Source organism: Chroicocephalus ridibundus, chromosome 4 (genome assembly GCF_963924245.1).
Source record: "Chroicocephalus ridibundus chromosome 4, bChrRid1.1, whole genome shotgun sequence".
In the NCBI taxonomy this organism is placed as follows: domain Eukaryota; kingdom Metazoa; phylum Chordata; class Aves; order Charadriiformes; family Laridae; genus Chroicocephalus; species Chroicocephalus ridibundus.
In genome coordinates, this window is record NC_086287.1 from 88,341,255 (window position 1) to 88,367,444 (window position 26,190).

The 26,190-nt window shown below is 38.5% G+C and overlaps 1 protein-coding gene across 1 annotated transcript in view; it reads left to right on the top strand.

Annotated features, from left to right (window-relative positions):
- The window catches only part of VAT1L (vesicle amine transport 1 like), a 62,642-nt gene extending 39,118 nt beyond the window's left edge, over positions 1 to 23,524 (top strand). Inside the window, exons 8-9 of the mRNA XM_063334659.1 lie at positions 18,312 to 18,395; positions 20,447 to 23,524. Coding sequence (XP_063190729.1) covers positions 18,312 to 18,395; positions 20,447 to 20,545 — 183 coding nt within the window. The 3' untranslated portion in view covers positions 20,546 to 23,524. The remainder of the gene's footprint in view (positions 1 to 18,311; positions 18,396 to 20,446) is intronic.
- The last annotated feature ends 2,666 nt before the right edge of the window (positions 23,525 to 26,190 follow it).

Sequence of the window (26,190 nt, forward strand, 5' to 3'; positions counted from 1 at the left end):
TGTCAATATATTACATCCACCAGCAGAAATAATTTTAAATGGATTCTAACAGAAAGTTACTTTATCTCCTGTTCCACAGAGTTGGTAGTATCACTAACTGGAAAGGAATTCTTAACATTGGGAACAGAGACACTCAGAGAAATAACCACTGGATGCCATAAATGAAAAACACTAGATAAATAGCAGGTACTAAAGGGGAAATATTATAAACTAAGTTTTCAAAGACAGATTTAGATGCTCTTTCATTCTTGTGCTATGTGCTATTAGTGTGCGTAGTTTAAGCCACAGAGCCTGTGAATAGAACCTCAGATTTTCCTCTGTGTCAAAAAATTCCACTCACGCTTCTTTGTTAATTAGTTGACTGATTTGGAAAGAAAGCTCTCGGTTGTTCAAGTTGAACTGGCAGGGACTGCTAATGTGAGAAATTCTGCTTTTCTCCCAGGGTACCATGAAGGAGAAATCTGAGGTTGGTATCAAAAAATCCTAGTGTTTGTTTTCATTCTCCCAGAAATTTCTTTTGGTCTCAGTTCAAATTTAAGAAACCCTATTTTCCCAGGTGCTAAGAATTTTTAAAAAACTGAGATAGAAATAATGAAGTCTGCTCGGTGATGTTGAGAGAGCTGAGAGATGTTATCCTTACATGTCTGGTACAATACAGAATACATATAATTCACATCCCTCCTGCCTTTGAAACCTTCCCATTTTCAGACTGGGAAGAGATCCCTGATGATTTTGCATGAGGTTTTGGCCTCTGATTTGCAAAAAATCAGTATAGTTATTTTGGGTTTTTTTTCTTGCTATAATCTATGAGTCTAATACTTCATTATTCAATGAATGCCTAGAAAGCCATCTAAGGAGTCACTGAAAAGAATCAAAAGGGAGTGGGAGATGAGAATAAGGAAAATATCTCTCTATATTTAACTGTGTTGGGTCAGTTTTGTCTAAATGACGCTACATTGGCAGCATTGGTCCTGGTGGCCATTTTCCATGGCTGCCGGTGAGCAGAGAAGTTAATAGAGCAGAAGGGAATAAGATGTTTGCAGAGACTGCAAAATTACTGTTGTGAGAAACATCAGTAGATACTATGCCTTCAGCATTTCTGCTGTATATTCCAGCTCACAGTTTTCTATTTCTGGGGATTTTGGGTGCTTGGCGTATAAAGAGATAATGTTGACGTAAGCTTTTAGCTGTAGCAGAAGGATGTTTAGTTGTTAGTAGACACAGAACTCTGTTAAATGGAATTAATTGGGCGTCTTTGGTTTTAGAAATGATTTCTGAAGTGGACATTCTAGCTATTCTCCTGGGATCTGCTTATCAGTGTATCTATGTAATAACAGCCAAAGAAAAAGTAAATCATTAGTTCCATCAGCAAAACCAAGTTTGTTTCTCAGCAGCTGATCATGTTGATGACTAGTTTTGGCAGACTGGTAGAATTTTTGGAAATCTCATGAGCAGTAGCACAAAATTCATTCCTGGGTGGTTGTTGTCATTTTTTTTTTCTTATTTTCATACTAATACTCTAATTAGGTTACTAGATTCTCTTTATTGCAAAGAGAACACAAGTTTTGTGTTCCATTTTATACAACTTTGCTGATACCCAAAAAAAAAGCACTTATTACTGTCTTATCCACAAGACTTGTAAGTGAGATAATTTTGTGGTTTTATGTAGGTCATCTTCTACATATTAACCAGGTGATCCATCACTGGTATTGATTGTTATTAGGAAGGACAGTTGAATATTAAACTTCATGAGTCAGTGTATTGCAGTGTTTGAGTCGTACCTTGCACACCTTGAGATTCATTACTGGGTCATGACAACACGGACCGATTCATGACTCTGTAGAGAGCAAGAGAGTGACTATCCCAGTCAGCGAAACTGCCATCTTCCAGGTTGTGCTTTAAGCCCGCTCTTGGGGTTCACCAGGAGACTCATGCAGTTTCCCTGGTGGTGAAAGTTGGTCATGGACACTTGCTCAGTAGTAGCGTGTCCAGCACACAGAGCATGTGTCAACACACGCTATGTACAACTCTGTTCTGATGCCACCTGATTATTAGGCTGTTCTGATTTGGATTTTTTTTTCTATTATCCAAAATTCCCTGTTACGTGATTTTTAAAGTCTTAAAGCATTAAGATTTTATAAAATGTTACAACATTAATGCATACTATGATTAAATTCTCCTTTTGTAAGCATAGTGAGGAACTTCAGTTGGAAGCAAGTTTACTTTTCTGGTTAACATGATTTTACCCTGAACAAAACGCAATGATTGTATCCGAAGTAACACTTTAATTTAGCGCATAACAATCATTAATCAAGATAAATGTTCTCACCTAATGAAAATGGCTCATGTATTCTTTTCAATCATTTTAAACACAGATGAGTTTTAAAAGCAAAATTACTCTTGGGCATAAAGATATCTCTTAGCATAATATAATCCAAATTTAATGTGATAATTGAGAGTTTTATGTGGTATTGCAGTTTAGTAATGATATCATTGCTCATTACAGATAATGATATAAATTATCACCAAGGCAGCAATGCAGATATGTTGTTGATACTAAAAGTTTCCTATATATATTAGCCTGCTATGAATGATTGAACACAAAGATATTTTGTAGGGAAGATCTGTGTGATACGATCACTGGCTTAGAGAAAACAATACTAAAAGGAAGCAAGTGATTTAAGATTTTCAAATGAGCAACTGATTTTCCACTGTTTTGATTTTACTGAATATGCTAGTTTGAGTATCAAAGTTTAGGCTTTGAATGCGGTATTAAAGTGCACACATTGGAAAATGTAGGCCATATCTATAAGAAAGCAAGCCTGGCACATCACAGGCAGCTCCAAATCTTTGTTTAAATACATTCCATTTAGTAGAATAAAGGTTGTGTAAAAGTGAATTCCGTAATATCACCAAATACCAACAACCTTGAGAAGAACCTGAATTTATTTCTATTGCATGCTACGGTTATGTCTCGCATAAAAGATCTTAAAGATCTTAAACCTTCCTGAGGAAAAAGGGCGTAACCTTTGAATTCTTTAGCAGAAGTAACACAATGCTGTATCTTTTCCTTCAATTTAAAGGAAACAGCCAGCGTAATTCTAAGAGTTCCTACATTAGCCTAGAGCTAGCAAAATGTCTGTTATTACAGTTCTTGCCTATTTTCCTGAATTATTGTAGCTAGTATATATGGCATTTGGGGTTTTTTTTGGTGTATCTACATGTGCAAGTTTAATTGAATTAGATGAGAAACTGTCTCAGCTGAATCAGTGACGTTCTATCACATGAACGCTTCTACTTTGGCTCCCTGCTACCAACTCCAAAGCAATTTGATTTCAGTCAATACAATGTAATGTCAAACAGACTGAGTATTCACACGTGAGCATTAACCTTGTTGTAAAAAAAAAAATCTATTTTTATAGCAATCACATTGGTACAATACTTAAGTGGAGTTAAGATCTTTAATATAGGCTTAGAATGAGACATTTTTTAATAGTGGCAGGAGAAATTTAAGTAATAAAGCAAATAGGACTGCAAAATATATTGTAAAACTGTCAACTAGTGAACAAGATAAATTCAAATACCTTTCATCTTACCTAGACGAGCAATTTCAATCTTATGTAAACTGATGTAGCTCAAACTGAGGATAAGGATGAATCGTACTCTCTACCATTACAGCTGTGTTACAGTTTAATATAACGGTGGGTTTTGGTTTTGTTTAAGTATAATTATAATGAAGTTATGGAGCAGCACCCAATGGCAGGATGTGACTTAGCTTTTTGAATAATCAAAAAATATGATGAGGACTTACAAATAATTAGATTTGCAATCCTCATGGTACTACTTTCTGAAACAAACAAAAAAAAAAAGAAGAAACCAAAGGAGAAATATTTTTCTCATTTGGATCTTTAGAGACCTTTGGGATTTACCTTGATGTGTTTCAAGAATTTACATAACTGGTTTACTGATTAGGGATGGATTTTAGTGGAGAGAATCCATTGTTACAAAAGAACATGTAGGCTTTTTTCAAAGACACAATATTAATGTGCTCTTGTAATCTGATCCTGGTTGGTAGATTTGTATATGAAGCTTCTTAGACTTTGGAAATTATACTGTCAAGGCTTTTTAATGATTACGTCTTTACTATCTGGAAGATTGAATGTTTACTGTATTTTGTAACCAGTAAGTTTAGTTCCCATGGTTTGGAATAGTGGTTCTGGAACAGAGCACAATTTCTTCTCCATAGTAGTAATAAAGAAGACTTAGAGTTCTTGCAATAAGCAGACAAGGTAGTACAGGAATCTTTTTTATTACTCATTTTAAGATCCCATACTGTGAAATAAATGGCTCAAAATAGAGCACAAGGAAGAGTCTGAGGAATATGTGATAGAAGGTCTTTGGGAGTAAAAAAAATTGGCTCAGTTGAATTGTTTAGAAAATATGATGAAAAGTTACAGTGGCAGAAGTCATGTTGGTCACAAACTTCCAAAAAAATTACCTGTCATTTGCGAAGAGTAGAGGAAGAAGCACATTTTTGCATGAAGCAGGATCTTATTGCAAGGTTCCAGAAGTAGAAGAAAGCAAGGCACAGTCAGCAGCCCCTACTACTGCAAGACAAAGAAAAGAGGGCCAGTTAAGGGAGGGGCAGAAACAAAAAAAGGAAACTACTGTCATGCATGTTGTAATGCTTTAAGATACTGGTTTAAAAGTGTAGGTGAGAAATACTGGAAAAAATCAGTGATGCTGACAAGCATGAGAGTTAAATATCTTTATTCATACCTCACGCTTCAGTGTACCTGGGTGACCACAGGTTGCTTTACCCCCTAATTTGATTGCGTTTGGAGCATATGAAGAGTCATATGAGGTCAGAACAGGGTTTCACCTACACCAGTATCCAGCATCTAACATGACAAGGACTGTTTGTTAGAGAAATAAGAAAAACAGAATATAGAACAGTCACTTTAAGCTTTCTGGAATAATTTTTCCAGTATTACTTGTCTCTGAACAGTAAAAATTGTAGTAGCCTGTACACTAAAGCTGTAGTGGGGTTTAAAGAGCCACTTGACTGATGCACTAGCACACAGCAGTATTCCTACGAACGAGGTAAATATTTCATGTTGTCATAAAGACAAAGGAACCAAGGCATATAATTCAGATGTTTTGCGCGTAGCCATACAGTGAAGCAGGGTTACACCCACAAAAAAAATCCGTGAGTATGGAACAACAGATGCTGTCACTGTGAAGGTTTAATGCTGCCATAAACGTGAAGTCTGCTGTGCCTGGAAACCTCAGGAATCGGGGCCCCACAGTCCCAAGTGTTGCTCAAATGAAGCAAAGGCCCTACAGAAAAAAGCCTAGTTTTTGGTATTTCACTTATAATCTGGTATAACTGCATTCATGTACAAAAACATGGTAGAATTGGCATTGATTCTTGATAAATGCATGTTCAGGAATCACCTAGTATTTTGCAAACTGCTTTCTTGGGTTCCCCCCAACCCCTGCAAGCTGCAATGTTTGTGCCCGTTTGCCCAGAGGCAGAGTTGAGACGTGGATTGGCTTGGAACACCTCGCAGCTCATTAGCTCAGAGGCAATTCAGAATATGGTGTCAAAGAAAAGATTCTTCTGTCTTTAAATAGTGTCCTGCAAGTGTCTAGACAGTCTGTGTGAAAAGCTGTGGTTCTGGAAGTATTTCAGACTCTGAGTTCTCTTATGGCTGTGAAACAATACAGTTCCAGAAGGGCTGTCTGATCTTTCACTTGTGTGTGAAGAGGGATCTCTCTCTGCCAGATTCCCACAGAGACGCAACCAGACAGGATTGCTGCTGCAAGGCTGTGCCGGGGAAATCAACAGCATCCACCTTCTACAGTCTAGGCATTATAATTAGAAAAACAACAATACAACACTACGCAAAGCAGTATGCTTGTGATTAAGTCGGCATGTTCTGGGGGTGGAGGAGGGGGAGAGTTCAATGATACTCTATTAGAGCACACTTATGTGAAAGAGAACAAATGAGACATACTTGTGGGTTGGTGCATTTTTCTCCAAATGTTTTTTCAGAGAGATCACAAGGAAACGATGCTGAGGCAAGAGTGTAAAAACTGATGTCATGGAGCTTGATAGTCGATAACAGCGTAAAATGCCTTTTTTTAATTGCACAGTGATGAATGTCATAAACTTTATTTCCTGCCATAAATTGTTGTAACAGATTGTGATGGAATACAGGAATACACCAAACTGAATATTGTATATTAATTCAATTTAAGCAGGAGACTGCTGCATCTTAACCAAATACAGAGGGCCTGTTTCTTTTGCCTGAGGCTGCCGAAGCTGCTTTGCAGCCAAAGGAATTTTCCCCAGTGTAAGAGCTGCTGCAGTGGATCAAACCAGATGCGCTGGAGTGGAATCTGAAGCACTACACTTTTGAATACCCCAAGGTTCAGGAGTGTCTGGGGCATCCCTGTGTGCACGGTTGGTTGCAACATACTACAAGATGCGTTGTTCCTCAAAATGGAGAAAGGTGCCATAAAGGTGACCAGATCTGAGCTCCTCTGCTCGAGGCTTTGATGCGTTTGAAGCCATTTTCCTAGTATAAATTGGGACCATGCTACCGTGAATTCTACCAGCAATCCCAAAGACTCAGCAGCTGGCAGGCACTGGCTCACAGGGACATAGCGGCAACCAGAAGTGTGATGTAGGAGGGATCTCCCTTTGGTTAATAGATTTGAGGAGCTTTTTAACTCTATCACAGTAGTTCTGTATCCATTCCACACAACACTGTGCTCATCTTCAGACTGGTGAATCTCAGCATAGAGTCAATACATTGGATTGTGCTGTCGACTAGACAGACTGCTGCAGAAGTTTTGGGTCCAGGAGTTTTGGCTTTGATGGTGCTCTAAAAGAAATTCCAGCACAGGATCCTTAAAACTTCATCCTGATTTGAAAGATACGGCTTTGCTGCTCAAGTGTGTTCCAGGGATTTCTTCACCAAATCTCTACCCTTCAGAAACAACCCTTGACTTTGAAAGTAATACGGTAATTATTTCCCATATTAATGCAGAAAAAAATCCCATTTTCTTCAAGCTTATGTTAATAACAAGTGATAATGGGAAAAGCTGTGCTGTGGCAGTTTAAATCAAAAATAGCTTTCCTTCTCACCCTGTGCAGGTTTTTCTAAGGTAATACATAGAGTTTTACAGAGATGTTTTTTCCGTAGCACTTTGCTTGCAACTAGAATGCTAGTCTTTAACTGTCAAATTGCTGAATAGCCCTGAGCTGTCGTAACTTGATGGAATTCTCTGTACTGGTGGGTCAGATTTCAAGGTCTTTTCTTCTCTTTTGCCATGGAGTAAAGCTCACGCCAAATTGATAATTTAGGCACTGCTGTTTAGTACTTCTAAATATTTAATTTGTTGGTTCTGCCTTTTTTCTGCTTTATGCCTGTTATCCCTTACTCTGTAAGTAAAAGCTGGCAAGATTTGGCTCAGTTATTCTGTAATTACAAGGCTTTAAATCTCTTTTTCTTTGATTTTTACTGAGGCAAAACAAATACTCGTTGACGTCAGCAGGAGCTTATAGGAATAAGGAAAGAAAGAAAACAGCACAGTTCTGCAGCTGTAGCTCTCTATTGAAAAGATGTATAACTTAATAGATATCTTCAGTAGCCGAGGGAGGACTCAGAGTCTGAATTTGCCTGTAGCGTCAGTTTTTATTCCTTTGACATTTTTCTCATCTTGGGTCTGGTTTTAGTCTTGCTGCCATGGCAACATACAGTGAGGCTAAAAGGTATTCCAGAGAAAAGGTCTCTCCTTGCTGACAGGCAGCAGAAGGGAATAGAGGCCAGAGCTGCTGTTTGCAGCTGTGAATAGCAATGGAGGAATGAAGGGGATTTAAAAACTACCTCCTATTTGCATGTATGCAGGCAAAACCATTGGTGCGAAAGTTCAGCATAACTGAGGTGAGGTGGGTAAAATAGCTTTATATTTCAGATGGATACTAGCAGGATGACATGACGTGTTAGCTTCACAGCAAGGAAAAAGACTCCATGACCCAAGTTATTTTCCTACTCCTGTGTCTAAAATACTCAAATAAGCTCAAAATCGTTGCTAACAATACTAACTTTTCAACGCTTTAGCAGTTGATTTTAATTTTATCCATGTTTTCCCTGTGCATTTTTTTTTTCAGTAAGTGTTTATGAAAATTGGGCCCCAGATACCCTGAGTTTGATGTGTCCTCTTGCATTGTGCTTGATTTCTGCATGTTCAGAGCTGGCTGTATTCACCCTGTGCAAAATCCTGTAAATCTTACACTTCTTTTCCACCTGTCTTGCAAGATGCTGCATACCCTCAGCCTTTAGGAGAACAAAGAGAGTTTGAGAGGTCTCTTTAGAATTAATGGTGTAGGTGAGAAAGGAGAATCAGCCTGGGAAAGAGAGGATAATCCGGGCCAATTACAGATGGGGGTTTGCCAGCCTCCCACATAGCCAGCTCCCACGCAAACAGATAATGGGAGGATTTCGTCACAGCAGTTAGGTCAGTTAAATACTAGAAGCGTTTTTCTGCTAGCTGTTCTGCTTCGCAGTACAAGGAAAGTATTCCTGTCATGAGTGCAGAAGTGTGTTGTGGTCAATACAGGTTATTCCACTGCTCCCGAGGGAAACAGTCCCTACCGGCAAAAGGATGGTTTTGTGCAAATAACTGCATCTGTGGTAGGGTAACTGTCAGTAATCACACCCAGGCAAACAGCTTTTCTGCAAAAGCTTGCACAGAAGACTTAGACTGAGAGAGGAAAGTATTGCAAACTCATTTAAAAAAAAAAAAAAGCTTTTAAAATAAAAGGCATGTTTCCCAACAAAATATTACTCCATTAAACTGTATTGCATAAACATGACAGAGACATTTCAAGATTAGCGAGGAGGAAATATGCCAGCAAAACACTAGGACTCAATTTTGACAGATGTCACTTTTGAGAGTAGGACACAGCCCTTAGTGCAAAGGGGCCCGGTGACTGCTCACTGTGTGTGTGTGTCGCAGGATATCCAGGGATCCATGTCCTGTCCCTTTTCTTAGCCCAAGCCAGGGTAACAGGGCTGTGGGCAGATGTCGCCTAAAGGGGATTTACTTTTGCTCGGTGCCTCCCATGCCCCAACGCTGTGGCAAAACCCGCATGGAGTAATATACAAGGTCACTTGCCTCACAGCTGCCAGCAAGTTAAGAAACTCTTATCCTTGGTTTCTTGAGTTTCCTCCCCTCCACAGACCAACGCTAAATAGACATAATCCAGAAGACAGACTACATGATTTTCCTTTGTATGGAGTGTTGTGTTCAGTTTTAAAAGCCATATATGCCAGTGACATGAAAGAAAACTCTCTGCAGGTCTGAGAAGAGCATCTGCAATTATAATGCAGCTCACAGTTCATGGTAAAGATAACATAGCTTTGTAATAGACCACAGCAGTGAGTCTGATTGATAATAAAAATCATGTTGCCTTACAGCACTAATGAAAGCTATAGTATTAAAGCTTTGCTCGTGTGGTATCTCAGCTAGAATAGACTGCAGTAAGCATCTTTTTCTTCATTACTGCATACAAATGATGCTTAAATAAATATTATTGATATTAGTGTTTGTAATTCTAATGGAGATAGCTCTGGGCTCACTGAAATAGTCTGTTACGAACAGCAACAGAACCAGCCCTAGAATGAAAAACGGACAAGTTTTTAATTCAGATTATTCTTTCATAAATCTGAACAAGATTTGGATCATTACCTGTGACACTTGGGTTGCCAAAGTAACCTTGACTCGCCAGCTGATGTTTGCATACCGCATGACACTGTCGCCATGGAGACCCTGTCCATGTGATTTTGCAGACGTGATGCAGTTGCAGGCTTCTCAGACACACAACAGTGAGCAAGAGGGAAATTAATTACTGGTAAGGAATGCTCTTGCAGACAGCTCTTCGCTCTATCATAGAGACCCTGCACAGAAGTAATGCAGAGGCTAAACTTCTCCTTAGTGTTTTAGCTTGTATAGAGGACTAGGGTGAAGGTAATAGGAGGAATCTCTCTTGGCTTTCATAAGGAAAATACTGAGTTCTCCTAATGGAAAGTTCATGGTCTGCTGAGATTGATTGGAGTGGTCAGAAACTGCTGACGTGTGTGAAAACCATGTTTGAAGGATAACATTCATTTACAGAAGGTGTGTTCGAGTAATTGAAGCCTATGGAACACTGCTAGTGTTCCTTTATCAACTGAGACTTTTATCCTCTCCCAGTACCTATTCTTCTCATTCACATGCAACCTAGTGATGTCAGGGAAGTTACACCAGTGGAACAGGGAGTGAAATTTGTTTTTATACACTGAATACTCCAAATTGTCCACAAAAAGTAGCTGTCATGCTGAGTGCTTTCCTTTCCAGTGTCTACTGAACTTCACAATAGCACTATGAAATAGACTTTGGACCTATTAGGAAGAATTTGAGGAGTGTAGTGACATTGCCATTTTGGGGATTACTGTAAAGAGTCACTAAAGCACGAGCTTCGGAGATGTCTTTCTTGGCTTATCTCTTATGTGTAAATGCAGCACAGGAAAAATCGTGTGGGTGCTTAAAAAATACTGGGTAGAAGTGCTTATAGGAGGTGATGTGCGCAGAAGAGATTTGGGTTGATGACCAGATGCAGAGTAAATGTTGCTACTTAAGTCTTCGCTGTTAGTCTGAAGAATCAACTGAAGTATTAAAGATGGAAGGGATGTAGCTGGAAAAGTGAGATCTTTGGGGTGATCTTTGCAGTGCAGGTTAAAATGGATGAGGGGATTATTTCATGGCTAGGGTCCGTGACATGCTGGAAGGCTTGCACATTTTCAATATGTAATCAGAGGACAAAAGGTGATTCTTTGAGATGATTGTGTGAAAATAAACAAGCAATATTGAACCTAAAGGGGTGGAACTAATGGGGTGAGGGACATTCCATTTATTTGGGTGCTGGTCACCTTTTTGACAACATATTATTATTACACAGCGTTAGAATGATTGTTGAGTTTGACAGATTACACTCAGATAATTGAACTAATTTCACTTCTAGGTTGGATTAAATTTGTAACCTTGGCATAAGATTCTTTAGCCTTTCATACTACGACCTAATTTGCCAAAAAGGGAAATGAAGGATTCTTTTGTGGTAAGCAGAAATCGTTTCATATAGCCCAGGGAAACCCACCATCAGCAGAGGGACCCAAGAAAAGAAAGTACACGGTCTTTTGCCACCACCCAATAAACCTGCCTTAGCTGAGAGCGGGGCGGGGTAAAGAAGTTGTCTGCAAAAATGAAACTGTAATCTGTAGGTGGCGGTTTGTGCAACGAAATGCATTCAGCCTCATGGAGTTAAAAGAATATCCACTCTTCTATTGCAACAGTGTCTTTCAATTCATTTTTTTTCCCTTCCCTGAAGTAAATACATAACTGCTAAAAAAAAAAAGTTGATAAAATTCATTATATTACTGAGCTGAACAGCTTCATGTAGGATGATGAAAGCATTATGTTTTGACATTTCCACTAGGAAGTTTTTCCATGGCATGTTGCCTTCATTGTTTCTCTCTACTAAACATCCATATTACTAACAGGGGCCTAAAGCCTCCAGTGTCTTATATTGGCATAGCGAGCAGTTTAGCGTTCCAACTTGGCAATTTCTCTTATTTTACTCCTGAGATTGGTTCCTTATAAGAGCCAAGTACAGAAATGGATCATTATGTTTAAAATAATATCCAAGGGCTTGAAAATAGCATCCATTTCTTAGGCAGGCTTGCACTTATCTTTCACACTGTGAAATGGTGCAACAGATAATTAGTAATACATTTTCCATTTAACTTTTCCTATATTTATAAAGCAGTAGACTGCTTTTGCTTTATTCTAACAACAAAATCAAGTTCCAGAGACAATTGAACGTCAGCAAGAATTTATCAGTACCTCAGTAGAGATTACTGTTGGCTCTTGATTTCAAACACAGAAGAGCCAGCAAATTAGTTTGAAGTAAAATGGATAGATAAATAAATGGAGGCTTGCCTATAGCAATGCAAAGTTGGAGCATAATTGTTTGTTTCAGGCATATATTATTTAAAAAGGGTCAGACTTACATCCAGGAAGACAGCTCTGTTCAGGAACTTTCCAAAGCAATCATAGTGTCAGTACAGTTTTCAAGCTGGTTCTGTAGTGGGGGTCCAGGGTTAAATCACGTCTTCTGTAACGCACTGTTCGTCTCACTTCAGTTGCAGACTCAGTGAATTGAAGGATCAGTGCCATCACTACCAGGACAGTAGAGGTGGAGACCTAAAATGAATGACTTCAGCTGAAAAGCCAGACAAGAAATCTGTCCCAGTTACTAATTTAACCTGGGGAGAACATAGTACTAAAAACAAACAAGAAAAATCCAAGGACAACATAGGAAAAAACTAGTATTAAGGCAGGTGTACAAGAGGCATTTCAGGAAAATTATCCCTTTAGACAATTTAAAATGGACTGGTTTTACACACTCCCATCAAAAGCTATGGAAAACCAATGTAATCAGAAGCTAGCTGCAAATATCCAAATGGAATGTCATAATCTGATAGCACATTATGTTACTTGCTCTGTTTGGAATACACATTATGTTTCACGCTTTTAGATTTGCAGAAACTGTTTAAGTAAAAAAATGTCCTGTGGCTGCTATTTCTAATTTCAGTATGTAGATCTTTTTTCCGGTCTGAGTGGTTACAGGTGATAACATGCTTAATTTTGTGCTTTTTTTAATGTATATTACTCACATAGAAATGTATTGCAAATTAGTCAGGATTGGTGACAGAAAGTCATGCAAGTCATTTGTGGATATAATGTGATGCCTAAGAGCTTAGTATTAGTACTTTACTATTTGTACTCTGCTATTATTAGTGTACTTTACTATTTTAGAAATGCTAGTAAGAAATCAAAATCATTTTTGGTTTTCTCTTTTTTTTTTTTTAAATGCAGGCTTGTACTTTACTTTAAATTAGAATTGCTATCAGTTCACTAATGACAGAACGACTACAATAAAATCATACCATGTTCCTAGTGCATACACTGATCATGTATTCAGTAGAGGAAAATAATTTATGGCTGTTGTCGTAGAGTATTCTCTTTTGCTTTTCGTGAAATAAAAGCTTTGCAAATCCCATGATCTGCCATGAGGTTTTAGCTACAGAAATATGGAAATCTGTCTGTCTTTTAGAGATACTACATCAATTTAGCATATCATTGCTAGAAAAAACAGGAAATCTTTTGTATTTATAATATGATGCTATTTCTCTTTCACAATATCTAGAGCTAATGTGAAACTACTAAATTAGCTAATTGAGACTATATAGGCATCTCTGTGAACTACAGCCTAGTTGAAAACATTTTCTTTGCTGCAGTGACAATTTATTTTTTTTACAGAGATATGATTTTAAAATTTCACAGGCAAACTTTAAAAATTATTTAATTTTTGTGTCATCTTTTTCGGCTTATTTTGGTAATAGGTAGCATCAAGACCTAAGCATCAGTAATTTCAAGGTACATAATCAGTCTTTCTAAAATTATATCAAATTACCCAACTCCAATACAATCAGCAACACTGAATGAATCATTTTAGCAACCTACTCCATTGGAAAGATATCTTTTTAAAAAACCACAAAGTAAAGACCAAACTAATCTTTTCCCCATCACAAAGCACAGAAATAAACACTCGGCCAAAACACGCAAACAATACCCAAAATAGATACACCTGTCTAGTCAAAGCACTGTCCTGAGATGTGCTGAGATTTTCCGGTTATTTCTTTGTGTTGCTTTTGTATGAACTGGACAGGATTATAATATTCAGTAATTTTCAATTTTTTAATCAGAGAAGGAAGGTTGAGCAGAATGTTGCATGCCGTTACCCTGAGTGTGGCATCATTTCTGATTTTGCGAACAACTATTGGCATATCCAGTTATTGTCAAAGTTCTTATTGGGAGGAACAAATATTGAGCTTTCTCAATCCAGGTTTTAAAAATCTGCTAAACCCACATGGAATTCCAGACTTACCCATTGTTAGAATTTTCAAAATCCTATTCTTTACAATATATCATTACCTGCATTGTCTTTGAAAGCCTGTAGACCTCAGAATTTTGAAAGTAGGAAGGCAAGGCCGATATCTGTCCCTTGAATCTAGAACCCAGTGTGCCTGGTCAACTTGCTTTTTCTTTGTTTTTCTGTTTTAGTTTGTACAAAGGCTTTTAAAAATACTAACTTTTTGCAATACTTACCTATATAAAAATTGTTAGGGAGGCTTGTTGTTACAGCTTGGTTTTGAAGACAGAGAAAATCTAGTCTAGTACGAGATGAACGTATTAAACAATTTTCTGAAAATTACCATTGCTGGTTAAGATAAGTGCCTCGGCTTGATTTTGAAAAGATTTGAGGCTGGAGAAGATGAGCCTATTTGAAACAGAATAAGAGATTTTAAAGAGGACACAATATCCAAAGTTCTTGATACTTTTGAAGAGTACCCCAAGAGAGGTGCTCCGGTGGTGTTGGAGATGATTCAGTACAGCCATCAAACTTTATACTTCCAGAGAACACAGCTGTCATGAAACCTCTTTTAGAACATTCTCTGACCAGTAATATGACGGCATTTCTGCCCTTACTCTCCTACCAAGGTCTGTTGACAGTAATTGTTGCTCTTCTCAGTATGATACACAACACAGATGGACAGAAATGGCTCCGATCCAAGGGAAGCTCCGAGATCCCGACCATAACATCCCCTCAGGAAAATATACTTCAGTAGGCTTTTTCACAACAGGCCTTCTTTTACAGCTTTGTGATTATTGTTTTTAATCCTCTCTTTGTATCAAGGCTTCTTTGAAGAATTGTTGTTAGCATTGGTAGCATAACACCTTTTTAAATGTGCAAGTGCGAGTTAATAGATTAAAAATTTCTAAGAAATGTTAAAGCTGCTAAATTTTGCCATAATGCTAACAGTACAGTGGTTCTGTACGTTCCCAATTAAGCTCTGTATATTTTATATTCCTTGCCTCTCTGCCGGGGTCCAGCAGAGTGGTATGAGGAAAGAGCTCATAGAAGGCTCAGAAAATCTGCAGCACTTGGGGAGTTATGATGGAAAATGAGAACTTGAATAATTCTTACAGGGCACGGTAAGCATGACTTGTGAAGGACCCTGAGCTGCATTGGGTTTGTCTTTCTAGACCATATTTTTTGTTTTACAGATGACCTCATTATTACATAGGTTATCTTAATTTCCAGATTCACTGTCATTGCTGCAGAACACTTGAATGAGGATATGTGATAGCTCTAAAAGTGGTACCGTCATGGATATGTTGAAAGGGATGGGAGAAATATACTTGTTCAAAATTATTTCTCAAATTATAAAAGCATATTCCCTAAAGCAAATGCAAATTGTTTCCAACTGAGTTAGAAAAGTCCTTTTCCTGTGTTTGTTATTGTTTTCCACTAGACTGAACAGATAGGGGAAGATGATTCTACTCTAGAGTATGCTTAAAAACAGTATGTCAAACTAAAATACAAATTGATGCAAGCGTGCTTGAGGGAAAAGGCAAACTTGGGATGCCTTTTCTTTTTCCTTTGCTATTAATCATTTTCCCCTACTGCTGCCCAGGAGCGCCTGTGTTGGATGCATCAGACCGTGCTTCGCTGTGCAGCATTCTGCATCTTTCTTGTTTTTCACTAACTGGTTTGTTGTCCACTAATGTGTAAAAATAGTTCTGGTTTCAGTGCAGAGCTCTGTAACGCATATTGTGTCAGTTTTGGGGCTCTCAAGGCTAAAATCTGTAGTTCAGCATTAGTTTAGACCCAGACCCTCCAATGGCTGAGCTACATTGAAAGCAAATGAAGGCCAGCAGAATTTTTGTCCTGCATTCCAATGGAAGCTCTTTGTATTAGTAAATACTCCTTTGAACTATTTCCAATCTAGGAGCCCTCTGATAATGATACTGCGCAAGAAGAAATTAAATAAACTCACCCATATAAACGAATTTACATCAGATCCATTTACGTGGATTTGAGCTGACAAATGCAAACAGCAACCAATATAGAATAATTGTTGAAAAGTAATTTAGGGATGCAGTTCTGCAAGAAGAGGGAAACCCTTTTGATCCTTGCTACTGGAAGTGGTATTTATTTTGAAGCAAACTTCAAAAAATAAAATAGCTCTCTTAACTCAGACGTGGTATAGTGAATGGCATTGCACTCGTACAGAATTTGGCTAACTGGATAGATAAGTTGCAAATAGCACTAAAATATACAGATGTTGTATCAGCTCTTCTAACTTTTTTTCAAATTGTGTATATATTTGAATAGCTCCATCTGGATTCCATAGCCACTATTACTGTTACAGGTTTTATTGTTGCCTTTGCCTCTGCCTGCTGTTTGCATTTGCAGGCTACTTACAAGTGTCCTGGAAACAACCTGAACCTTCCTCCAGAGTCTTAAATTTGATACTGTGTATGTGAAAAATGCAGGGAAAGCACATTTTCTCAAATTTGCCTTGCTAAATATGACAGGCTACAAATTAAAATAAATGTTGCATACCCCGCTTTCCACATGATGTTCTGGCAATAAATTTCAATGGACAGGCAAGTGTGTTTGCTGATTTCTCCAATTCTGTCACATCTACGTTGGTTATTTATGCCCTGCTATAGACTCCTAAAAGCTTGATTTGGTTAATAAGAGTCATGAAAAATAATACAGCTGCTGCTTCTTCAGCGTCTTTGTTGGATATTCTTAAAGGAATATTGTCCATAGTGCAGAACAAGTCTTATAGGGTAGTTAGGTATTGTTTATGCTCAAAGGTAACTTCATAAAAATTATTGTGATTTTTGTGGACTACATTTAGAGGTCAACCATCTCTCCAGTGGGATTCCTAAGATTGTATTTTCCAAGGTTAATTTACAATTATGCCCTAAGTTAGAAAGTCATTGGTTTTTGCAGTGGAATTTTTCTTTTGTTCTAACAGGTATTTGTTTTTAAGTCTGGTGTTTACTAATTGAGGGAACCACTTGGCAAAATCAAGGTTGTAATATTGCGTTCACTGCAGTCAGCTTTCAAAATAAGGCCGACAGATGGTAAAGACATTTTGTGCCCAGCATCCATTAAATTTAATTGGAAGTTGAAAGCTGTATTCGCTTGGTATCTTTAAAAATCTCATACCTCCTGATATATTAGACATTCAGTAATGATCTTAGGTGCCTGGACCCCAATTCAAGCTTTTAAATGTACTGTGGGACCCACCTGTTCCCAAGTTAGCATGTTGTTTCAAACTTCTATGCCATTATTCTTAAAATATCCAATAAAACTATGTCACAGATGGTAGATCCTATTAACATAAAACTCTTTCTTGTCTCAACATACCCTGTTATGCCAGCAAAAAAAGGGTGTGATGGGGAGATGGAACAGCCTTTATGTGTACGTTTTCAGTTCCTGAAGTTTCCCACCATGACAGTGAGGAAACTCTTGACATCTTGCAATTTTCAGTGATTTAATGGTGCTCTGCACGCTGCACATTGAAGATTCAGGGCAACACACACAATTTCAATTCATCAACACTGAGCTCTCATGAGTTCTGAAACTTCATACATCAAAATAAGCTCCTCTCCGGTGCACTAGTAAGAAGAGGGTTTTGTTCCTGTCTCACATGTGCTAATTGCAGCCAGCTGTTAAATGTCTGGTCTTACTGGTATCTGTAGGAAACTACTTATTTAAAATTAAAAAAAAAGGGTGGGTGGGGGGAGCGCGGAAGAAAGAAGGAAATAAATACTCAATTATGCAGTGAGAACCACAGTATTGCATTAATCACAACCGCTGCCTGGATACGGCATTCCCTCTATCGGAACAAAAAAGAAGTGAAAAATATCATAGTTCAATTAGAAAAACATTTCATACTTTCACTGAAAGTAGGGTTTCGTGATAAATATTCTGCAAAGATAAAATCTAATGAACAACCTGTAGGGATTGACTCCCTGAGCCTGTATTTCTCTCTGCACCTCAGCTAACCATTACTTCTGTACTGCATTAAGATTATGTATGTCTTACGCTATTCAGAAACTGTCATCAAGACTCGCATCCCATTTTGGCAAACAATGCAAAAATCAGGCCTTACAAATTCACTAGAAAGTGTTTAACTATTAATTTTGTTTTAAGCAGCTATTTGAATGACCTTGCACATGACCATGCCTTAAATGTATTGCTGGTTTGGAAGGAAGGAATTCAGCCTTCTCTTAGTGTGTGCCTGAAAATTTTCAATAGATTATCTTTCTTCCAGGTGAAGGAGGCCATGCAGAGAATCCACGACCGAGGAAATATAGGAAAACTAATCCTCGATGTGGAGAAAGCACCCACTCCCCTGGTGAGTACAAAGGTGTTTGGTCACACAACTTAAAGCATGGTGGTGACTTCTGGAGACGTGTCCTTTACAATTTATTTTTTTAAATACTGTTTTCTTCTAAATCCATAGCACCTAAATACAACCAATAATCATAATTTATATATTTAACCCAAAGTGAAATATAATTGTAATTCCTAGAGTCCCAGCAGTTACTTTTCTATACTGAATGGCTGTCTGCCTCTCCAAAAACGTGTCTGCGAGTGTTATTTTAGGGTAAAATTGCCACATCTATTTCTGTCCCTGAGATGGAAAACAAATAGACATTTCACGTAATACAAAATTCCTGTATTAATAAAAATAAGTGGATTGAACAGAAAGACAGTCAATATTAATTCAGTGTACAAACGTAGAAGTGCTTTCTGATTCCCATGCAAAAGTCAAGGTAGGAATTTCTTTTACTTTTTTATAATATATGAAGTATAATATCTAAATACTTCCTTCTAGAAATGTTCTGAAGGAAGATAGTTGTGATGGAGCTCTGGTCCACTGGATTTGAAGCACTCAACGTGGTACTGAAACACGCCAGAGAGCAGTAGTAAATGAAAGTCAGGCTCATGCCTAAACGTTCTCTGATGATGTAGGAAAGAGCAGTAAAGAAGATAATGAAAAACTGACTTCAAGTCAATACTGATCTATGAAGTTTGCTTTCAGACCTGAGATATCTCCTGTTTCAAAAGGGCAGAAAAGAACCTAGAATTACAGTTAAGCTCTTACTCACACTTACTCTAAAATTGGCTCCACATCTCATACAAAATTGCTGCAAGGGAAAAGGTGGCTTTTGGGACCACACATGTGGAAACTGGGCATTGTTTTGTGGCTGAACTGCATCTTAAAACGGTAAACAAGAATCCATAACACAACATTAATACATTTATTCCATCTGTTCTCTTGATATTGTATATTCATGGTAGTCATTGGTTAGAAGGTGAGAACAAATTTGATACACTTCCATGAAAGGGTGTTAATTCAAAAATATGAGTAACTTAAGAGCATTGTTTTTCTCCATTAAAATCAGGTTGTGTTTCAGATTTTTATTTTTATTTCCAGCAGATGCTAGTAATCAAACAGGGAAAGTACAATGTCACTGCATTTCTCTTAAAAAAAAGTAAATAGATCCCTTGGGTAGTTGGTTTTGAAATAGTTATAAGCAAATACAAGAATCTTCTTGTGTCTGAAGAGGGGTAAAGTTGTATAAGAGAATTCAGTCATACTGATCTATGCTGTTAAACACCACCATCTGTCCAGTTAACCAAGCTCTTGTGCCTCCAGAGACAAGTCAAAGTGACAGGGTGAAGTACAGGAGAGTCTTGCACCTTTACACAGCTTGTAATAAATATTCACATGTGAAAAAACCACAATGTGCTCCTTAAATGCCATCCAGAACTACAAATTTCTGCAATTGCCTACTGCCTGTACAGACATTTTCAATAAAATATAGAAAGGCAGTTTTCTCCCCACTCCTCTATGATCCAAGATTTGTCATGGGTATATTTTGCCAGCATCTACATATCCACTGCTCTATAAAGTTTTGTTGTTTTTTACATAAAACAATTATCTCTGAGTTTTCATGACACCATGCCTCATGTGGGACCAGATCCCATCCATTAGCTGGCATTAAAGAATAGTGTTACCTGTTTCTGGAGGAGCAGATACAGAAGGAGTTGTAAACTAGGGGTCTGACACATTCTGTGAACTTCCAACACATTCCTATCTGAGAGCCTTAATACCATTTTTCTACAACGGCACAGATCAGAGTCCACTTGTGCAACTGTCCTGCAAAGCAGCTTTCTGTTCCGTACGTAATTCAGCTGTAAGCCCTGAGGGAACAGCTCACAATTTTAGCTGGAAGTGGAGTGGTGCCAGCAAAAGTTTTGCACAGACAGAATGTTTATTTTTGTGTTGCAACGGTGTCTTCATTTATAAAGTCACTTTATCAAATGACTCAAACTGAAATAAGAATGAATAAAACAGTGTGAAAGGTGCTGTGATGTCCTTCGTCTTTCTTCCTACAGATGGCCAACGACAGCACAGAGACAAGTGAGGCTGGAGAGGAGGAAGAAGACCATGAAGGGGACAATGAGAATAAAGAACGCATGCCATTCATCCAGTAACAGCCAGAGGCGGTGGAAGCAGAAAGATTAATGAAGTAGAAGGGAACAAGACTGGAAAATCTATTCTGTGCATCAGTGAACAAATGCTGTAGTACAGTGTGTGTTGTATTTGTCTGCAGTCAGCTGAGCTATGAGCTGTTGATCATTGTTGTTTTGAACTCAAGTGCCATTCTCATCCAGTGCAGTATTATGACATTCCTGTGTAATACCCAATTTCCCTGTAGGAGTCCCATGGATTTTTCTGTTCCAGTTTAAAAGCCTTACTAACTTACTGTGTAATTTTAGATGGGCATCTTTCTCATGCAAATTCCAAAATTTTGCATAAAGTTATTTGGGGAGTTTGGGCTTTTTTTTTTTTTTTTGCAAGTTGGAAACAGTAAAAAAAAAAAAAAAAAATCCCCACTTGCTGTCTGGAAGATTCTCATAACTGGAGGGAGGATTTTAAGTTTGTGATTTTCACTGTTAAAATAGTTTTCCTTTTATGAACCACAGATAAAAGTTGCAAAAAAGATGAGTTTTCATTACCCTCAGTCATGCTTTATCATTTTATAGGCAATCCTATCTTCATTTTCAAAAATACCTCATTTAGAATTCTGGAATCTGAAATTGTGCAAGAAATCATTAATTGAGAGACTTTGATTAGTATTGTATAATCACGTTAGTCATCAGCACCAGTAATTAAACACTTCATTCAGAGTGCCAACTATCATGCTTTCCTGTTGATCTGAGCTATCACCGCATACGTTACAGGCAAAGGAGGAGGTCAGCAAACCGCTCTTTTTAGACCCAGAACTTTAATTGCCTGGAGCAGTGAACATTGTTAGTGACAGATCAACATCTTCTGCTGAGGACACATGGCCTCATCCGTGTCCAAAATCCAAACCAATTTTAAATTTCATTTTTAAATCATATTGGTAAGGATCAGTATGTGTAAAGAAATTTGTTGGCGGAGTTTACTGCTCTGAAATCGCTAATGATCAGCTATCGATCAACTATCAAGCTGGAGCTGAACTCCTACAGAAGTTAACCCTGGTAAAAATGAGTTTTAGGCCTTAATCCCATCAGAAATTATGCACAGGGATAACTTTATCTAGGTGAGTAGTTCTGTCAAAAGCTCTGCTCCATATGTACAGTTATGTTTGTAATTATTTGCAGGATTAAGCATTCAGAGACCAGCTAGTCTTATCTACCTCCCACTAGTGGAAACTATATCTAAACATGACAAAAGTAAATCTTTTTTCCATGTCTTTCACCTGTCCAAGCAGCAGCTACTCAGGTCCTCAACTGTCTTGTTAAAACAATTATTTTAAAACAACTGCAATCACCTACAGTAGAAATGCTAAAGGAATGTCAGAGACCTTGTATAATGACATATATCTTTGAATTAATATATTTTTTTCAAAAGAAAGTATTTCCCCAGGCATGGCTAGTTGTTCATGTAAATCTACAAGTATCCTGTAGTGACGGAAGTTAAAAGCTTATATAGAAAAGTGGAGGCTTTTCTCAATGTGAAAGGACTTGTGGGTCTGGATGACTTTTATGTGTGGTTTTAGAAGATTCTCTCTTGTTTTTTCTGTTAGTTTTATCTTGCTGCCTGAGTATTAATGTCCATCTCTTTACACTGTACTCATGAAGTTGCTGTTCTAATACCAGATAATAGTGCAGAATGTTCATTCTGAAGGAGTTTCCCTTGGGTTAAACAAATTCAAAATTTATGAGAAGAAATAACTGTGGAGAAATATGCCAAAAAAGCTTTTGAAATATTAATGGAACCAGAACTTCATTTTTCTCTGGATGTTGATGCAGAACTTCACTATAGTTGATTTTCTTTTCAAGCGGGGCTTGCCTACGCTTCCAGTGCCGTATCAGGCCCAAACAGGGATTTTGTCCACAGAAAAAAAGTATATATTCAGTGCGAGTTTTCCATTGGGCTTGCCAGTTGGGCTTTTAAGAAAGGCCATTAAGTTTTCACGACTCATAAGCTGACAACGGTAGGAAACATGCCCGATTTTGTTTTGCAGTTAGTGTAATGATGTTGTCCTGCAAGAAACCTTAACATAACTAGGAATTTTGATTTGACGCCAAAGTGAGCAATATTGCTGGTGACCTTCGAGCTGGCAGTAAAGTGGCATTCTCAAGGCCTTAAATTAGTAGGGCAAGCAGAATAGCAAATCTGTTCTTCTGTTATAAACCGCATTATGGTTGGCTCTACCGTTAAATTACCCTTCAAGACAAATACAGACGGGTGATCTTGGTCATGGCCACAGACACCACGGGGACAACAATCAAATGAAATAATTTTGGCTAGTTCTTTCTGGTTTTGTTAGCAAGGCAAAAATACTCTTCATGCTAATCCATACCAATTTTAGGGCCATTTTCTGATCAGCAGAATATCAGGTAATTGCAGTGAGTACAAAGGAGTACTTGTGGATCTAGCTAAGCGCAACATAGAAGAGTATTATCATCAGCAAACTAGACTCTGCTCTGTGTGTTACTGGTATTAATATGGCATATATGAAGGTGAGGAAGGATACTACTGAAATGAATGGAAATTTTTCAGCTATCAGTTCTGGAAGCAGGATTTGTGCTAGCAGAATTTGGCCCACAAGCCCTAAGTACCTTTTAGAGTACCACAAACAGTAGTATCGCGTCTGAAGTGGTAGAGGGCATCCTATACAAAATGACGATGCTGAGACTTGCTACTGACCAAGTCTTGTTGTAGAAATGAAGTTTGTGCTTACTACTGACAGTGTTGTTTAAACAACTCTAAGACAATTGGATAGTTTCTTCAAGTGAAACAAATTATTTCTCAATTTGCCTTAAAGGAACTGTGAAAGCTTCTCTTTAACTTAAGCCTGATTGAAGTGAACTGAAACACTGTTTAATTGTGTTTGTTGCTTTAGAGCTTTTGTTATATTGTGCCTACAAAGCAAATTATGTTTACATAAAAATATAAATAAAATATTGAGCATAGCATTATCCTTGGCTTACATGTTTTTTCTAATATTATGGTCACATTAGGGAACTGACTTGGAATTGGTTAAGAGGAAAATCTGAGGTCTTATTTTCCATTTTGGTCACTGAGGGATATACAAAGAACTTTTTTATTACAGAGTACATTGAGGTTATTAAAGTGGCTGAGGGTGCTACTTTACAGAACATTAATAATTTCGGTATAAAATGTTACAGTCTAAGAAATTCAAAACATTATATAAGGAACATTCATGAAGTGTTCAGGGAAGTGCATTGTGGTACAGATAGAAACTAGTTTCCAGAATTTTAGCGCTCAGATTGCACTGGGAGATGGATTGACACACAAGTTACTCTTAGAGAGACAGTTCCTTTCAGAAATGAAGATGCTCTAAGGGAATAATCTCAAATCCCACTCTCCCTGGGTTTTGGTCTTAACCCAGGGCTGCAAGGAGGCTTACACCTCTTCTTTCAAAGAACTGGTTACAGATACCAAACCTTCCTGGTCACCTCAAGCATGTGCCTGAGTACATGGCTTTAAATGTCTCCCTGCATGACAGGAAGAAATGGTTCAATGAGCTTCAGTTTAATATCTAAACAAAGAGAAAATGTTAGCTTTGGTTCATTCCAGTCATACAGGACATCCTAAAGCCTGTAATGTCCCGGGAAAATCTCACTTCAGTAGTTACTGCATCTGCTCTATAATCTACAAGCTCATGTGAACACTAGCTGATTGTGAAGAGGAGCACAGTCAATTTCTGCCCTCTGTTTTTGAGTCTTAATAAGCAAATAATGACCAGTGCATCCCTAATCACAGGGTCAGGATAAGGCTGAACGCAAACAGCTATAGCCTTTTGCAAACTCTCTGTGATTACTAATGAAGCTCTGCCTTTTCCTAGCTTTCCCACTGGGCCATCTGTACTCGGCTGTCACACAGTCTAACACACAGAGGCTGCTACCAGGCAAGCAGGGATGCATTAGGCTGCCTTTGGGTGGCATCTGGCCAGATAAAATGCAAAAAATCATCCTAGGATAACAAGTATCCCTGGGTCTCACCTCATCCTCCATTTTGTGCTTCCCCTCTCATTTTCTGTGAGCTTAGTGATTAATCTTGGTTGGGTTTTGTCCGAAAACATTCTTTTAGTATGGTCACGATTCCCAGCACACAAATTGCCTAAAACCTCCAGCTCCTAGAGAACTGTGCAGGAGTTTCTCCCCTGGCAGCACCTTAGTCCCTTGGTGTGAGCTAGTCTGTTGTTTCACTGCAGAAAGAGCCAAAACAATCAACACACTATAATTGCTATCTGCATCAAAGCACTTTTTTCCCCCCGAGTAATTTGTACCATCTAGGCAAACATCCTAATGTTCTCTTTTGAGAGAAGAGGTTAGAGTATAAATGCAAATGTAGTTTTATCTCCTCGGTCTGAGCTGTTGTGCTGACCAGTTGGGCTCAGTTGATCCGAAGCCGTTCCTTTCATGTTTACCCGCCCTCTCTCCGTCAACTACCTCTGCAGCAAATGGCATGGTTTTCTGAACATTGTCTTGGTCTTTGCGATTTGTAACACTGCTGTGTCGGGCACCTCGCCTCCCGTGTGCTGTGCGGAAACTGGGAGGTGGTGTGAGAGCAGCGCAGATGCTGAAGAGTTAAGAAGATGAATGTACAAAAAGCAATGAATCGTGTATGTCTCTGCCCAAGAGTAACGAGTGAGTAGAATTTGCAGCATGTTATCTACAAATAAATCATGTTGATTTCTTTGCGTGAAGGGGAGGCTGTGGGGGGGTTTGTTAGAGGTGTGGAGCCTAGTCACTGCCCAGACTGTTGCACTCCTGTGCGGCAGCCTCTAAGGCTTTCTGGTCTCTCTCTGTTTTTTACCACATCACTGGAAACGTGACTCATTTCAGGGAAAGCGTTCAGTACTCAGAGCTCAGTTTCGCTCCTCTCTCTCTCTATGAAACCATGCGTGTTTGCCAGGCTGCAGAACAGCCGCTCAGCACAGAGCTGGGAGGGGAATGGGGCAGCTGCACCATTGCTTCCTACCCTGGCCAGCCAGGCCTGAACAAAGCCCAAACGGAAGGTTCAAAAGATGCTGCTTTTTACTGTATAAAGGGGTGCCTGACACTGCTGTTGCTGAAGTCAGGATGCTCCTCGGATCTGCTTTAACAGCCCCCCACCTCTCACCAGGTTTGGCATGGGGGTCCCGGCCTTTCTCTGCAGGGTGTCTAGAGTCCCTGCAATACTGAATAATCATTGTTGTTCTCTGGTAGCACTTCAGAAAAATTAATTTTTTACCTCCTGAAGAACACTGGATCATGTCCACTTGCATCCCCCGCAGAGAATGACAGACAAACTCCTGGTGGACTTAACACAGGTAGACTAACTCTTCACATACAGGAACTTCTCTTCTGCACGCATTTTGGGCAAGATGAGAAAAAGAGTCCAGGAACAAGCATTGACAGCCTTCATAGTGATTGGCACATCTCTTAAAAACTCAAACACTTGCCATCATATAAGATCAGCTTTCATTTAGAAAGGAACAGTCTTCACAGTTGTTGGTAAAAGCTTTAAAACTGACTGAACTAAAACATCATCTAAAAACACAAAGGAAGACTCTCTAATCTTGCGGTTTCTGAACCCTTATGATGTTTAATGTTTGGTACAGACACCACTAAACAAA